The 17231-nt window shown below is 38.9% G+C and overlaps 5 protein-coding genes across 5 annotated transcripts; 3 read left to right on the forward strand and 2 right to left on the reverse strand.

The window, feature by feature from the left end:
- Window positions 1–1282: 1282 nt before the first annotated feature.
- LOC143342885 (retinoid-inducible serine carboxypeptidase) lies at window positions 1283–5761 on the forward strand. The gene is made up of 9 exons (XM_076767197.1): window positions 1283–1374; window positions 1773–2002; window positions 2548–2778; window positions 3700–3810; window positions 3894–4128; window positions 4188–4337; window positions 4796–4873; window positions 5061–5215; window positions 5459–5761. Exons 1-9 carry the CDS (start codon window positions 1317–1319, stop codon window positions 5513–5515), a joined length of 1305 nt encoding a protein of 434 aa, XP_076623312.1. The 5' UTR covers window positions 1283–1316; the 3' UTR covers window positions 5516–5761.
- A 3175-nt stretch (window positions 5762–8936) lies between these two features.
- On the forward strand, window positions 8937–10856 carry LOC143342341 (uncharacterized). The gene is made up of 2 exons (XM_076766112.1): window positions 8937–9789; window positions 10579–10856. Exons 1-2 carry the CDS (start codon window positions 9226–9228, stop codon window positions 10771–10773), a joined length of 759 nt encoding a protein of 252 aa, XP_076622227.1. The 5' UTR covers window positions 8937–9225; the 3' UTR covers window positions 10774–10856.
- Window positions 10857–10943: 87 nt separating this feature from the next.
- On the reverse strand, window positions 10944–13586 carry Gmd (GDP-mannose 4,6 dehydratase). Its single transcript, XM_076766111.1, has 7 exons — window positions 13240–13586; window positions 12838–13080; window positions 12564–12756; window positions 12255–12487; window positions 11877–12092; window positions 11722–11790; window positions 10944–11644 (listed from the first exon to the last, which is right to left on the reverse strand). The coding sequence occupies exons 1-7, from the start codon at window positions 13291–13293 to the stop codon at window positions 11582–11584; spliced, it is 1071 nt and encodes a 356-aa protein (XP_076622226.1). The 5' UTR covers window positions 13294–13586; the 3' UTR covers window positions 10944–11581.
- A 496-nt stretch (window positions 13587–14082) lies between these two features.
- Window positions 14083–15328, forward strand: Prosbeta6 (proteasome beta6 subunit). The gene is made up of 4 exons (XM_076766746.1): window positions 14083–14274; window positions 14457–14646; window positions 14760–14996; window positions 15076–15328. Exons 1-4 carry the CDS (start codon window positions 14177–14179, stop codon window positions 15259–15261), a joined length of 711 nt encoding a protein of 236 aa, XP_076622861.1. The 5' UTR covers window positions 14083–14176; the 3' UTR covers window positions 15262–15328.
- A 482-nt stretch (window positions 15329–15810) lies between these two features.
- Window positions 15811–16961, reverse strand: Mbf1 (multiprotein bridging factor 1). The gene is made up of 4 exons (XM_076766747.1): window positions 16735–16961; window positions 16599–16650; window positions 16205–16365; window positions 15811–16126 (listed from the first exon to the last, which is right to left on the reverse strand). Exons 1-4 carry the CDS (start codon window positions 16807–16809, stop codon window positions 15971–15973), a joined length of 444 nt encoding a protein of 147 aa, XP_076622862.1. The 5' UTR covers window positions 16810–16961; the 3' UTR covers window positions 15811–15970.
- Between the last annotated feature and the right edge of the window lie 270 nt (window positions 16962–17231).

Consider the following 17231-nt stretch of genomic DNA (forward strand, 5'->3'; position numbering starts at 1 on the left):
GTCCGTGTAGGTCACGAGAAATTCCAACCAACATTCCACGTTCGCATTCCTGGTATCGTTGGCCCAGAAACGTTTCCTATTCCGGTACGATCGCCGGAAGATCAACGTATTACATCAACGTCATCGAAATCGGGAAAGAGAATCGACGTTCCACAGAATTCTCCGCAAACTTGACCTTCCCTCGAAGCTCGATGGCGCAAGCAATGGCGTGGCCAATTTGCTAGACGTCGCGATTAATCATTGGCGATCACACAGTTCCGTGTAGATTTATTTATTTCAATAAACGGGTTGAAAATGTTTTACCAAATTAAATGTAAATTAAATATATATTTTTTTAATTATATACAGGGTTGTTAGAGAAATTGAGACAGGTTGTATCTCATTTCTAAACGAAAACAAAAATTAAAACCTCCGTGCAGGGCCATCTTTCGCTGGAATAATTCTTTTATTGTAAGTTTCTGCGAATACTTTTACATTTATACAGGGTGTACGGCCACTCATGGGAAAAATTTTAATGGGAGATTCTGGAGGCCAAAATAAGACGAAAATCAAGAATACTAATTTGTTGATGGAGATTTCGTTAAAAAGTTATTAACGTTTAAAGTTCCGCTCGTACTGAATTTTTTTCTAGAAAGTGGGTAGGATTTCGAGGGTTTGTGTAATGACCAAAAATGATTGTATTGGACCCCTGCAATCAAAAATAATTTTTTTAGAACGATTTGAAATTTTTTAATTTCGTCGAAAAATTTCACATCTCGAATTTTTTTCTCGAAAGTGGGTAGGATTTCGAAGGTATGTGTAATGACTAAAAATGATTGTATTAGACCCCTGCAATCAAAAATAATTTTTTTAGAACGATTTGAAATTTTTTAATTTTGTCGAATTTCACACCTTCTCGAATTTTTTTCTCGAAAATGGTTAGGATTTCGAGGGTAGGTCTATTCGCCAAAAATGATTGTATTTGATCCCAGAACCTAGAAATAATTTTTTTAGAACGATTTGAAATTTTTGCATTTGCATTCATTGATTTTTAAGAAAACAGTGAAAGATTAGTGATCGAGGAACATGGACAAAGGCAAGGTCGTCGATATCTAGTTATTTTGTAAAGCCTTTCGAGTGGAAAATAAATTAATAAGGCAAACGATTGCAGTAACAGATTGCGAAACAATTGGGACACCGAAAAAGTTGAGAAATCTCGATGAAAAATTTAATTGGTTTCGATGTATCTAATCGATCGATCGCTAATGATAGATAATACCTTGTCCAGAATGATACTCTGAGAGTTTAGTCTTCGCGTGTCCGTTATTCCAGCAACAATGACGGGCCTTCCATTATTTCTTCTCGTGACGCTTTGTCTCGCTTCTGGGACACTCGGTAAGCACAACCGGAACAATTTTATAACAACTACCGGTCTCTATGTTTCGATGAATCGGTCATTTTTATATTCCATAAGCACGGTATAGAAATTTTCTGCTAATTTTTACATTCATTTTTAACACTAGGTTCACGGAATACGTCAATTTCACGCATTAAGATTCTAAACCTAACGTTACAGAACTCATAAATATTATTTGTTAGCAATTTACGTTGGATTTAATTGATGTAATGATATGAATATACACTTCAATTAAAAGAAAAATTGCATTTTAAAATGCAGATTCGAATTCAACGATCCTTTGACTATTTATCTACGAAAGGTAGTTGGATTGTTGAAGTCGAAGCTACTTTTCAGCCGGAAACGGTGCTAATTGAACGTCGATGTTTCTGTACAGCAAAGAAAGGATTTGGTCCTGGGGAGCAAGAATGGGGATACGTGAAAGTACGACCAAATGCAAACATGTTCTGGTGGCTTTACTACACCACGGCCAACGTTTCCTCGTATTATGAAAAGCCACTGGTCATCTGGCTGCAAGGCGGACCAGGTGCATCGTCCACTGCCTTTGGAAACTTTGAGGAACTCGGACCTCTCGATGTTAACTTGAAATCGAGAAATTACACTTGGGTACGAAAGGCTGCTCACGATATCATAGACTATTCGATCTATCTCTAATGGACGTTCGATTAAAGTTTCAATCTCGTTCTCTCTCTCTCTCTATATATCAGCTCTCGACCTGATTACACGTTTGCTTTATCATAATTTTTTTTAACGAATCTTGATATCATTTCTGACAAAACAAAATTCCAAACGGTAAACTCAAGGCACCATTTTATATTGTAAAAATATCTATACCTGTCTGCTTGACTTTACAAGGTTTTTAATTTTAACAGCATGAGTATTCGGAGAAGAATATCGGCTCTTACAATTTAACATGATTTTTTAATGAATCTTGATATCATTTCTGATGATGTTACAAATTGTCTGAAATACTATGTCGCAGGTGAAAGACTACAATGTCCTCTTCATCGACAATCCAATCGGAACAGGTTTCAGCTACGCAAATTTAGATTCTGCTAGAATATCGACTCTCGCAATTTAATATGATCTTTTAATGAATCTTGATATCATTTCTGATGATGTTACAAATTGTCTGAAATACTATGTCGCAGGTGAAAGACTACAATGTCCTCTTCATCGACAATCCAATCGGAACAGGTTTCAGCTACGCAAATGTAGATTCTGCTTACGCGAAGACGAACCAACAGATCGCGGCCGATCTTCTACAGTGCATGAAAGGCTTCCTGAGCGTGTTACCTAAATTTTCCAACGTCCCCATATACATCACGACCGAGTCCTATGGAGGAAAAATGGGCGCCGAATTTGCTCTTCTTTGGTACAAGGTAGGACGCTCAATATTCACAAGTATTTACTAATATTATAGTTAACTACCCCCACTTGTATTATAGTTAACTACCACCACTCGTACACTATAACGATCATTCACTATAAATAAAAAAAAACTACCTTTATGGAATTATTTCTTCATTTATATTTTTAGCAAATGGTATTTCTATTACGACTATGTTATTTTCCTGTTTATAAAGTAATTTTTTTATATAGGGTGTTCGGCCACCACTGGGAAAAATTTTAATGAGAGATTCTAGAGAAAATCAAGAATTACAATTTCTTCACTGAGGCTTCGTTAAAAAGTTATTAAAAAATTAAATTAAGAAATTTTAAATCATTCTGAAAAAATTATATTTAGTTACAGAGGTCAATTACAATCATTTTTAGTCATTACACATACCCTCGAAATCCTACACATTTTCGAGAAAAAAATTCGAGAAGGTGTGAAATTTTTCGACGAAATTAAAAAATTTCAAATCGTTATAAAAAAAATATTTTTGGTTACAGGGGTCAATTACAATCAGTTTTGGTCAATACACATACCCCCGAAATCCTACCCACTTTCGAGAAAAAAATTCGACAAGGTGTGAAATTTTGGCCTCTAGAACCCCCCATTAAAATTTTTCCCATGGATGATCGAATACCCTGTATAATAATGGGCTAGTAATATTCCCAATTTCAAAACCGATGGAGAAATATAATATAAAACAGTATAAAAATTTTCGACAAGTTTTATCCTTAATTTATTCGTACACAAACTCTTAAATAATTCAATACACGAAAAACTGAACATTACCCAAACAAGTTTCCTTTTCATTAACAATGAAAATGCACAAATAGAAGTAACTTTATTTTACTAAATATTGAAAAGTATCCAAACTTATCGTCGGTGAAACGTTTCGTTTGAAATTTAGGCGCAAAAGGCTGGCACCATCAAAAGCAACTTGAAGGGCGTCGTTCTGGGCGACGCGTGGATCTCCCCCATCGATTCCGTGATGACTTGGGCACCCTTTCTGCTAGCCACGGTACGACCTTACGGATTCTAGGCCCCCCTATTTTTATTTTTACACCAGAAACCGCCGCTGTACCGAGAATCGGTTCGTTTTAGGGCATGGTCGACACCGCCGGATACAACAGGATCGACAAAGCGGCACAGTTGACGCAAAAAGCCGTGTTAGCCGGAAACTGGAGTATCGCGACAATACTGTGGAGCCAGACGGAAAACGTGATCTACGAAGTCACGAACAGCATCGATTTCTACAACATATTGACCAAAATGAGACGCACGCAGGCTCGCTACTCCCCCGTCGACAAGCTTTTGTTGAAATCCTCGTTGAACGAAGGTGAGACCACCGATTACCGATCGGGGTTTCTTTTTTCAACTTTCGTTTGAAACTTCCAGGGTACGCGATGAGCGACGATGCAGCTCTGGATAGATTGATGAACGGTCCGGTGAAACAGGCTCTGAAATTACCGGTGAACCATGGCCGCAACTCCAACAACGTGTTCAACAATTTGAGGGGAGACTTCATGAAACCTGTTGTCGATAAAGGTTCTTGATAAAATTCTCTAACATCTACCAATACTAATACTTGATAAGTAAAATACATATAGTAAACAGTAATTCTTTTGCTATATGTGTGTTGGGTTTTAATAAAATTGACAACACTTTGTTTAAGAAGAGAACTCGTACAAATGTTAGGTCGACTGAATACTAAACACTTTCTGGGCCGTTTTTCGGTATTGCAGGCGTTTATATGCTATTGCTAGAAGTAGGTAGAGGTAGGGACGATGGTCAAGGGAGAGTGTGACAAGGGTACGAGGTTCAGGATGAGTAAGGATTAGGAATCGTGACTATGATGTTTGGATAAATCCGGTCGTGTTGGTCATCCAACATGTGTACCAAATTCTAAATATCGCAAAAACGAAGGCTCATTGTGAAGAGATCTATTAGGGGTTTTTGATACTAGGTATATACCAATCGACTAACTACAAATGTTTCTTATCTAGTGGAGAGGCTGCTGGATGAAACCGACATGAAAGTGATGGTGCTCACGGGCCACTTGGATCTCATTGTTGACACCCCAGGTAACGTAGAAATCCTACAAGAGCAAATCTCAGAGTTCGTATCCATCCTTGACGGACAATTTTGTCCAGTTTTTCTATCGATTATGATTGATTCCATATATGCGACATTTTTGTGTCTTCTACTAAGCAGCAAATCATTTCATCCTACTTTCCCTTACTAGCCATTTTCTATTTACACGACTTTCAGGGACTCTCCAATGGGTCGAGAGGATGAAGTGGAAGGACGCCAGTGCTTGGATGAAGGCTCCCAGGGTTCCGTTGGTCTCCGGAAGCATAATCGAGGGCTACGTGAAGTCTTATCGTAACTTCTCGATGTACTGGGTCCAGAGAGCTGGACATATGGTAAACGATTAATGCTTCAAACGATTAAAAAAAGATCTCAATCAGTAACAAGCATCTCCAGCAGTCAAAACTAAGGAATACTTTTTTCTTAAACTGTTAAAGACAAAAGGAAACTCAACAAATACCTTTACGATTACTAACGGGCTTTTATTCTCGTTTATTAATTTAGAACTCGAAAGCAAACAATTTCTAAAATCTCATCTCGTTGCCAGGGTTACCATTCTTTTTCTGTTCTTTTTACAGGTGCCCAAGGACAATCCTGCCGGAATGGCGCAGCTCCTGAAGAGCTTGACGAGTTAGTAACAAAATAATTTTAAAGCAGGCGAGACCAAGGATCGAAACTATGTATTTGCAAACAGCTTCAACCGCGCGTTGGAACCGAATAAATTAAAATTCTCCACGCTTTTCGCTGATTTCGCTTGCGTTCGACATTTGCATGAGACAAGAGTGCAAAGGATTCTCTAATCTTTCCATTTTGCAAAGACTTTCTCCTTAATCTCATCGCGTCCCGGCCGCCATATTGAAATTGTGCACAATCATTCTTTCGACGGCGATGCAACAATTTCGCTGCCATTTTAGAAAGTTTCAAGTAAACAGGGTTCAAAAAATAAATCGAAAACCCATTTAGTTATTCTGGCGATAAATGATACTAGAAATCACTCGTAAACGATTCGATTTCTCCGCCATTTTGTAAGTTCGGTTCCAAGCCCCTCCGTCGATAACAAGATTCGACCTTTCCCAGAATCAGTTTCTAGAATCGTTTCGCGCGCCGACCGGTCCAATTCGACGCGTACTCCTCGTTGTTTCCGAGAAACAGTCAATTTTACGAGGTCGGTCGGTTTATTTTGCGCGATCTAACCGACTCAGGACTCGGTTGCGGCGGCCTGCGAGCGCTGTGAATTTTCCCACACTCGTAAAACGTCGCAGAAGCAACAATCCGAGACCCGGGGCCCGCAGACGCCCGGGCGATTTTGTCAATAAGGAGCGATTGTTTAGATTCGGGCGGATACGAGGCAGTAAAAACGAAACGATCCGCAAACAAGACCGCCTGCGTTCGCGAGGCATTTCGTCGGCGAAGAGGTAAAGGCTTCTGCGGTTCCCCGTGCTCGTAAACAAAACACGAAAAACTTTATTCCGCGCGCGACAAGACGATCCCTCAAACTCACTGCAAACTTTGTGTAAAATCATTACGTTAAAATTTCTAGTAACTTTTTACCGACGTAACACTTTTAGGCTTCCCGCTGCCAATGGTTACCGACCGGTAGCCTATCAATCGGTGTCGTGAAAATAAAAGAACGTTACTAGATTTAATTACCCTACAATAACAGAAAGCAACACAGTAAACACTTTCACAAAGTTTGCTTTAACGTTTCTATAAATATGGGAACCGTTGCCGATACTTTCTATTAACACTCTTGTAAACACAACGAAACCAATTTTGCAACGACATAATCTGCATAAAATTAAAAATAAGAAAACGCGAAGTCGTATACTCGCGGTGTATCGTCGAAACACGAGTGGCTTTCCTTCGCAGGAAAATTATTTTTACCATCTGTTCCGTCTTACATAAATGTTGTTCTTAGTTATACCCGCCCGAATGATTTAGAGAATGCAAAACAGGAGAGCGGGATTAACGCGTTCGAGTCAATTTCGGTTGTTTTTTATGCACATTCCAACGCGACCCAAGTACCATCGTCCAAATACGTGGACGAAGGCTAATCCGTCGGTTCCTTCCGCTGTCAGGTCCACGGTGATTTGTTTCTTAGTATTTCAAGATGAAACCGAACCCCGAAGGACAAGACCAGAAACGGTGCACAAACAAATAACCAACGTTTCTTCGCGCGATCTCTTCATCTTTCCTCCGTTCCGATCGCGTCTTCAAACGCTAGCACGTCTTTGAAAACCGACGACATGAACGTTCAAACCCCTTGGCTGTAACTTGACGAACCTTTCAACGACACGCACGAAACCTAAACATTGTTAATCGACCAAATTTTTTTAACTCAAGTTTTCAAATTATTTTATAGTCGACGTCCCCCGACCAAGATAACGATACAATTAAAAGCTACATTTTTAACACGGTATAGGAGAAACGTCGATGCTGCCACGAACTTACACGAATACGGATAAACGTAACAAACATCGGGCAACGTATGATCTTGATGTGTGTTTATTTTACGTAAGATCGCGATAACGCGGCGTACAGTACCGTGAAATTATTAAACAGAATATAGACATTTTTACTTTGAATCGTGTAAACAGAAACGAAAAAGAAACGAACGGACGGATTCGACGATATTTTCTTTCGACTGGTCTAGCAACCGAACGTCAGAAATAGTCTTTCATCTTCGACACTGATGCAATCGGTCCTGTTTCCAAACACCCTTGTACACGGACAGAGGCAGACCATCGCCAAAAATATTACACGCGAGGGTTGCGATCCATAATCGACGCCATTGTGCCGACAATCGCGATATAAACAAATTCTGCACTCGGTTAACCTCGAAATCTAAATCAATCTTTGACGCGTTGACTGCCAGACCAACAACCGAACAATTGTCAACTACGTAACTTCAAATCCTATTCGAATCCTTTAACGTTTCTACTTGAGTATTATTTCATGGCTGACGTGATAGTTAAAGTGTTATGGCGACAACCGACCCCACGATGCAGATTAACGTCCAAAGAATCAATTTTACGCGGGAATGTAAAACGGGACAGGTGCAGACAGGTTAATAACACGCACTTTTATTTTCTCACAGGATTTATTAAAGGATCTATTCGCCACAGGAATACACCTATAGTCTTGTAACGCCTTGATCTTCTTTCTTAACGAACATGTACGATTGTATCCGATTTTTCCCGATCGTTTTACCGCCTACTACGCGGGACAAAAGATGGTTTACGTTCCTGGCGCGCTACTTGACCATAACAAATTGTCCAAAAACAACCGAACAATTGTCAACTACGTAACTTCAAATCCTTTAACGTTTCTAATTGTGTATTATTTCATGGCTGACGTGATAGTTAAAGTGTTATGGTGACAACCGACCCCACGATGCAGATTAACGTCCAAAGAATCAATTTTACGCGGGAATGTAAACCGGGACAGGTGCAGACAGGTTAATAACACAACAATAGAATTTATTAAAAGATCTATTCGTCACAGGAATACACGTGTAGGCTTGTAACGCCTCGATCTTCTTTCATAACGAACGTGCACGATTGTATCCGATTCTTCCCGATCGTTCTACCGCCTACTACGTGAGACAAAAGATGCTTTACGTTCCTGGCGCGCTACTTGACCATAACAAATTGCAAATTACTCTCAACAAAGATCTACGGTAGAAATTGTAGACGTACAATGTCCAGAAACAAACCATACAAGTTTTTAAACAACCGGACAGAAAAAAAGTGTCAGATTTTCAGCGGCGGTAAAGTTGATCGCGTTACCACGAACGAAGGAGGGTTGGCGCGATATTTTTCCAAAGTCAAAGTCGCCGAGGACAAGGGGTGAGGGGGAGGGGACGAGCAGTCCGAAGAGCAAGACAAGAGCGGTTCCGAGAAGCCGGTACGGTTTCGTTATAATTACCGCGGCTTTGTTTACGTATCGGCTCGTTTACTGCCGGCGTGGGTGTTGGGACAGCATATGTGTAAACAGCAATAAAACACGCGTCGCCGGTCCCGTGATAGGTAACCGCCTCCCTAGCGTGGAAACGCGCAAACGGGAGTCCGCCGGAAAGCCGCGATGGGCGGAGTTGGACCATCCTCCGGATCAGCCGTGTGTCAAATTAAACACCCTTCGTTAGAGAATTGGTCCAACCGACCGCAAATCCGCATCCAGTCATCGGCGCGCAGGAATCGAGACCAGTTCGAGGGTGTTCGAGCCGTTGGTCCCTTGCAAAGTGGTTAACCATTGGATCCAGTGAACAATAAGAGACCGTTGGAAAAATCAAGTTACGTATAAGCTAGACGGTCAAGAAGTTCCCAGATGACCGGATCGGTTACCGATGGAGCCAAACAATAGCTACCAAGACCCTCCGTGCGCCGTGTCGAAGGCCTACGGATGCGACCTTCGCAGGGGTTACGAACTATGGAGCCCCGAAGAGATCTTTCCGACGATGTGCCCTCTGCCGAGCTACTACGCCCTGCCGCTCGCGTGGACGGTCCCCCAGGTCAGGTACAAGCCGCTGCCCCGCTACGAGAAGCCGCCGTACTCTTACATCGCCCTGATAGCGATGGCCATCAATACGTCGCCGAAGCAGAGGCTCACGCTCTCCGGTATCTACCGGTTCATCATGGACAGATTCCCCTATTACAGGGAGAACCGTCAGGGCTGGCAGAACAGCATCAGGCACAATCTTAGCTTGAACGACTGCTTCGTGAAGATACCCAGGGACAAGATCGCGGGCGACGACAACGAGGAGGACCAGGCTGGGAAGGGTAGCTACTGGACGTTGGACCCGTCCGCCAGCGAGATGTTCGAGCACGGCAATTACAGGAGAAGAAGGATGAGGAAGCAGAGGGGGTACGCGCACAACGGCAGACGGGAACAGGATCGGGCGGCCATCTCGGTGAGGAAGATCGAGAGTCCAGGGACCTGCGACGACGGGCAAATTCTAGTCGCGAATAACGAATCAGAGCAAACCATCGTGTTGGTCGACGAATATCGGGTGCACAAATTAATTTTAGTCTAGTTCGATACAGTCGTTTCGATATTCCAAATACAAGTAACGATCAACGCTTACTTGTACCCTTGTAAACGAGAGACGAGTTTCTCGACAATGCGTCGTTCCCTCTGTTCGATTACGGTTTCTTTCCGGGAGTTCCCGTGATCCCGCGTTCCGAAAACGGTTATGTTTTTTTTCGGTTAGAATCAGTTTAGTTAATCTAGTTTAGTACCTGTATAGAGGAGAGTTGATGGGGTAAGTGGAAGGTGGCAAGGAATTATTTATTCGTTTTTTTATTCGATTTATTCCGTTGAAATCTCACCAAACCGATAGCATAACCTTCTTTTGGCAAACATCCGTCTTCGAAATGCTTCGAACATTTCGAACGCTAGTTTCACGGTCTTTTTCGTTTAATATATGTAGAGGATCCATTTTGCATCGCCCGTTATCGTACGTTTGAAGAATGGATCGCCTTTTTCATATATTTGACGTGAAATGCCCAAATGTCGAGCTTACCAACGTAACCAATTTGTTTTGAATGTTTCTCGACACTCTTTCGATGTATTGAGTTCTGCTATTTTGTCGCCATCGACTTATTTCCTTGACAGCAATGCACCTTCAACGTCAACAAATATCATTGTACGATAAACTTAGTTAAAGATTACCTTTGTTAATGATAAATCGTGATTCTAGGTGTCATCGGAACTCTTATCCAATTTGACGAAGCGCGACGAGAGAAGTGAACAAGAACGTAAAATAGTCGAGGCGAAAGATGTCGAAGAAGCGCAGAAAGTGAGATACACGCAATCTCAAGGTCACTGCATGAAGTCTATGATGTTCACGATCGAGAATATCTTACGAAAGACCACGGACGAGCCTGCCACGTAGCTATTTACATTCAACGAATATTACTATTAATATACGTTTCATAAAACTGTATAATTTACCCGTATTGCTCACTGAACGGTCAAACTACGTACATACAAATATTTTTCTTATACAAACGCTTTCGTTAACGATGGAGGGAAAGATTAATGCATGTTTTAAACGTATAAATTAACTTTTAATTATTTTTTTTTTTTGGAACGTTCGTTTTGTACAAAAATGTTTTTATTTTCGTTTATACATCGGGTAACGTGTATAAAGTTTGAAATACTACTTAACGATTACCTTAAAGTATAATACATTATGTACAAAATTAAAAATTAATGCGTACAAGGAAGACATTTTGTATATAACCATTATTCTAGTAATCTTGTGCCATACGTCAAGAATTAAAAAATGCTGAGTGTAGATTAATTTTTTTTTTTTTAAATTTAAAAACCTTTAAATTATAATTTATTTTTTTAAATATTTGATCGATAATATGGAAGAAACAGCAACGGATAAGCAATTTAATTTTACTACTATTACTATACACATACACACGTGAATTACATATATTATTATTACGTTTTATATGTACACATATTTTAGATCAGACGCTGAACAGAGCTACTTTTTATTAGCACCTATTAGTATTAATTCTCTTACAATGCTTGTCCACGTCTGACCTAAAACTATGTAATTTTACAAAATAATATTTAAATTCCTTTTAATACAATAAGTGTATCATAGTTGAATATCATTTGTCTCACAGAGACATAGAATGTATTTTTTAAAATGCATCGAGTTTCTTTATAAATAAGGAACAACCTTAAGCGGTTGGATTTTTCCTCATTAATTCTAAATCGGAATCCATCATGTCTTTTACTAGAGCCTGAAATAATACCGCGTATTAGAAACTTAATAACGAGTAATCACAGAGACGCGTAAGTTGTAATAGTGGTAACTTACCTCAAATGTAATTGTAGGCTTCCAACCTAGTTTTTCCTTTGCTTTGGTAGCATCACCTAAAAGCTCATCCTACACGAACGAACAGAGTAAATACTCGTTACAATTGCATCACAAACGTTAGCATATAATCGCCATTAGACAGAGTCGATACATACAACTTCCGTTGGACGGAAATATTTAGGATTCACTTTGACTAATACTTGTCCGGTTTGTGCATCGTGCCCTGTTTCATTCACACCTTCGCCTTTCCAATTAATTGTGCGACCTACATATTGGAAAGCTGCTTCTACAAATTCTCTAACGCTGTGCGTTTCTCCCGTTGCTACTACGAAATCATCCGGAGCCGGTTGTTGCAACATCATCCACATCGCCTATAAAACGAGTATTACGTTTTTATACGGAATAGAGCACTTAAGACAGGCAATCTGAATAGCTCATTTATTTTTACCGATAAAGAAAACCGCTTCGTAATCTGGTAATAATAAATGCATTATTCGGATGGACTCGTCTTATTCCTTGGACATACTTCTTACCTTGATATAATCTTTTGCGTGCCCCCAATCCCGCTTTGCATCTAAATTCCCTAGTTCAAGAACATCTTGTAAACCTAAGTGTATCTTTGCTATTGTCCTGGTCACCTTCCTCGTAACAAAATTTTCGCCCCTACGCGGACTTTCGTGATTAAATAATATACCGTTACACGCGAACATTCCGTATGCCTCTCGGTAATTTACCACTATCCAAAAGCTGTATAACTTTGCGCAAGCTGAAATTCCAAAGAATTTAATCGCATTTGAAAATTACGAAGTTAAACATAAAGTGCTATTTAATCGAGTAATTACCGTACGGAGAACGAGGATAAAATGGTGTCTTCTCGTTTTGAGGCACTTCTACCACTCTGCCATAAAGTTCGGACGTCGATGCATGATAAAATTTCACAGATTTCTCTAGACCGCAAGTACGTATCGCGTCTAACAATCTTACCGTTCCTACCGCATCAACTTCAGCAGTGTATTCGCTTACTTCGAAGCTTACCTAAAATAGAGAAACAAGAATATGAGATCAATAATCGGATTGAATGATTACGACCATAAGACCAGGAGAAACAATACCTACCATAACGTGACTTTGTGCAGCAAGATTATAAATTTCTGTTGGTTGCACAAAACTAATTACTTTAACTAGACTACTGGAATCCGTCATGTCGCCATAATGCAATTTCATTTTATCCTGACGGTGACATGTTGGATCTTTGTAAAGGTGTTGAATACGAGCAGTGTTGAAAGAACTGGCGCGTCTAATTATACCATGAACATTGTATCCTTTCTCCAATAAAAATTCTGCTAAATAGGAACCATCCTAAAAAGAAAATTTTTAATATTAATGAATTATATTTATCGACTTATTAAGTCAATTCTGTTGATATTCCATACGTAGAGATAAAAGTCTCCTTACGAGCATGTTAAATTTAAAGCATTAAAACTAATTCACATCAAATACATCAACTGTCAAACTTACTTGCCCAGTAATACCCGTGATTAGTGCAACGCGTCTCCCATCGCCGGTTGCCATTTCAACGTATTATAAAAAAACAATATTCTTTCAGGAATTCCTTCAAATATTATCAATAGTTCAGAGCGTTATCGCATTTGAGTAGATAACACTTGTTCCACTCTTGTTTATCACACATTCGGCCGGCCGTCACTCGTAAATTGACACCCACACGTATATGCTTCATGAATAAAGTACAGCGTCAATAAAAAATTAGAAACTTCGTTCGAGAACGATATAGACAGAGATAATATTCAATTTAGCAATTTAAATTGATTAATCTGAATTGACAATCTCGTTGATGCATTATTATTCGTCGTTCGCTTTTTTTAATATTCGAATTATATCTGGAACTATTGCTTTTTCCCTAGACAACTAAGTAACATTTTGAACCTATTGCTATTGACACATTCTCATAGAGACAAGCATAAACCGACCAATCGTCTGCCTGAAAATATAACGCGTTTGTGCTTAGACAGTGATGTTAGATTAAGCACCGAGTGCACTACTCACACTATGCCAGATCACACGTACGTGAGCTCGTGGAGTTTCGGAAAGTCGACAAAGGCAAACTGACACATGCTCTCTTTCTCGATTCTCCGAAGATACCCGAAGTGATTTCGGACCGCCTCGTGGGACTTGGCGGCTCTCTCGACCCCCACGAGGGAGTAGCTTCGGAGGATCGAGAAAGAGAGCATGTGTCAGTTTGCCTTTGTCGACTTTCCGAAACTCCACGAGCTCACGTACGCGTGATCTGGCATAGTGTGAGTAGTGCACCCGGTGTTCAATCTGGCATCTCTGCGCGTGTGGGTATTATTTAGCATTGCCATCTTCACCGCAAAGTGTATTGTCATTCACCGCGGAAAGTGTTTAAGATTTGTTTGTCGAGGTAACTACAATAGAGATGGCATTTTTTACGCAAAATCCAGGTAGATCGTTGCCCGATTACGAGAAGGAAGGTGCGAAAACCAGAAATTTCAGTCCGTACGCCCACAATGGAGGGTAAATTTCAAATATAACCTAAACGTTTCCAACAATAACGTATCGAGATATGAAAAGATATAATTTGTTTTGCGTTTCGAAACACCGTTTTCTCGATTTTAATCGTTCGAGAAAATGTTTCTTTATAATATTGCGAATATCTGAACTTTTCTAAATTTCTTTTTTCCCCATTACGATTGTAGGAGTGTTATTGCTCTTGCGGGAGATGATTTCTGTGTAATAGCAGCAGACACGCGTCTTAGTACAGGCTTTTCCATTTATACCAGAGAGCAAGAAAAATTATTCACTCTGTCTGACACAACTATTTTAGGCTGTTCAGGCTGTTGGTGTGATACAATCACTTTAACTCGGCTTCTGGCTGCTCTGATGCAGGTACAATGTACACTGTGTCTCTGCAATCCTTGCATAGCACTTGCTGTTTAACTTACGTTACTAAATTTGATCAAAGGTATAGTTATACATTAATATCTTTCAATGTGCAACAGAAATATCGTCACGAACACCAGAAAGAAATGACAACACCTGCAGTAGCACAAATGTTGTCAACAGTGCTATATTATAAACGTTTCTTTCCTTATTATGTTATTAATATTGTTGGTGGAATTGATAATAATGGTAAAGGATGTGTATATAGTTATGATCCAGTTGGACATTGTGAATTAGCTAAGTATAGAGCAAGTGGTTCTGCTGGTGCACTTTTACAACCGCTTCTTGATAATCAGGTATCGAAATAGTACTTGCATAAAAAATATTTGATCAAGTACATCAAAACATATTATTTATATATAATACATCTTTTAGATTGGATATGCAAATCAGGAAGGAGTTGAACCTGTTCCTTTGACCCAAGAGAAAGCCATTGCAGTAATAAAAGATGTTTTTATTTCAGCAGCAGAAAGAGACATTTATACAGGTGATTCTATAAGCATAAAAGTTGTAACAAAAGATGGTATAAAAGAGTCTAGTTTTCCATTGAGAAAAGATTAATAAAACGGGGTGAAAAATATGTATGATCAGATTTCTGTACGAATAAAGTTAACTTTAAATGGTATAATTAATGTTTATTTAGTAATTTCTTACTTTTATATACAACTACTGTGATGTATGTTGAAGTATTATTATATTATAAATTAATACTTTAATTGCTATGCAAATATTTTAACGTATGATGTTCATGAGTGGATGTGTGTATAAAAATTCTATTTTTTAACAATGAAAAAATTAAAATTACTACCGTCGAATTGCTGATTCATGTACATTACATATATCGACAACCTTATACCGCTATTTGCATTAATACTATTTCGTTTAGCCTACGTTCATTAAACTTCAAAAAAGCTGAAAAATAAATATGTTTTATAACAGTATCAAGCGCATTTTAAAAGGTAACAATGTGATACACGAAGACAATTGATTCTTGTTTGCAGTTATCGTATTGAAGGTTTTCCGATTTTCCTTTAAATTAAATATAAATGTACTTCTTGTATTTCACACATTCAGGCGTACCATAATAATCTATTTTACAATACACAATAATGTATTTAATAAAATAATATTTTATTTAAAGTATATAATAAAATAACCAAAGCTGAACAGGGCAGGAGTAGTAGTTACTGTCAATTCTACAATTTTTGTTGCAGTTCTGTTTTGGGAACAATATGTGAGGGTAGAAAGTTGAGATTTTTTCCCCCGAGATTCACTTTTTCGTCCCGGGGGTCGTTAACTGTTTACCACGGTCTTTTCCGCGCAATTTTATTCCCAACACTCGTTCAATTTTACCAATGACCATTTGATTCGGAATTCCGCGGCCTGCTTCGTAATCATTGATAACCTGCGCCTTTTCGTTTACTTTCTGAAAAATTTTTCAAAACTCGCGTATACATTATAAACACAGCAAATGTTTAGGTTATGCAAACAAACAATATTATACCGTTGCAAGATCTTTCTGAGACAATCCTTTATTTTGTCGCCCTTGTTGAATTAATTTACCAAGGTCAAGTGGTACTTTATCATGCTTAAGTTCCTCAGTCTCTCTGTCTAACTTAGCAGTATTTTTAGTGGTTACATGTTGTCTATTTGCTCCTCCACCCCCTAGTAACAAATAATATTTTTTCGTCATTTTTATAGAAGATGACACTATTCTTTCAGCTTTTATTTCAATATGTATTGCGTCACATTATTCGCAATGTCGTACTGATTGTTATTATCACTGCAACATTTAGTGTACAGATGATATTTCTGCAGTATGTATGTCATTTTGTAGGTTGAAGTTTCCTGAAATTTTTTAAAAGTATAATGATTATCGCGCGATAAAGTCTACTCACATTTTGCTTGTGTTTCAATTACAAAACCTTGACGACGTGCTGCATTCACCGCCTGTAAATAAACACAATTACACAACCATGCATGTAGCGATCGCTTCAGATAAAATGCATCAAAATATCTGTCGAGTAAAATTACCTGTTCCGATTTAAGTACGGAAGCCTTTGGGGGACGTTTCCGCAGAGTAATAGGAGCGGTATCCCAGTCTGACATTCTGAAAAAATCTAATATATCGACAGAATTTGGCTATCGTGCTATCGATGCGCACGTAATATGTAACTGTATGCGACTACTGTGCGTTATTGTACATACACTTCCTACCAATCTTCCAGCAAGTTCTTTTTACGTTCCAAAAAGCACGATCTAGTGCACGGTCTTAGAATCAACTAACTCTAAATTGTCCAATTTTACGCGAACTCCCCAAATATGCCGTTCGAATATTACTATTAAATTTTCTACCCTCAAACGCGTTTTCTTTCATTTCGTTACGTATCAATTTCCATCGTGCTTTATGTTTCGTTTTTGTTTCTTTTCCTTCTGTATGTAAATTTCCATATTATATGGGTACGATTAAGTTTCTATATTTACCATGTAAATTTAAATTGAATGACCGCGACTTTCGAATTCGTATAAAT

Source organism: Colletes latitarsis, chromosome 6 (assembly GCF_051014445.1).
Source record: "Colletes latitarsis isolate SP2378_abdomen chromosome 6, iyColLati1, whole genome shotgun sequence".
In the NCBI taxonomy this organism is placed as follows: Eukaryota; Metazoa; Arthropoda; class Insecta; order Hymenoptera; family Colletidae; genus Colletes; species Colletes latitarsis.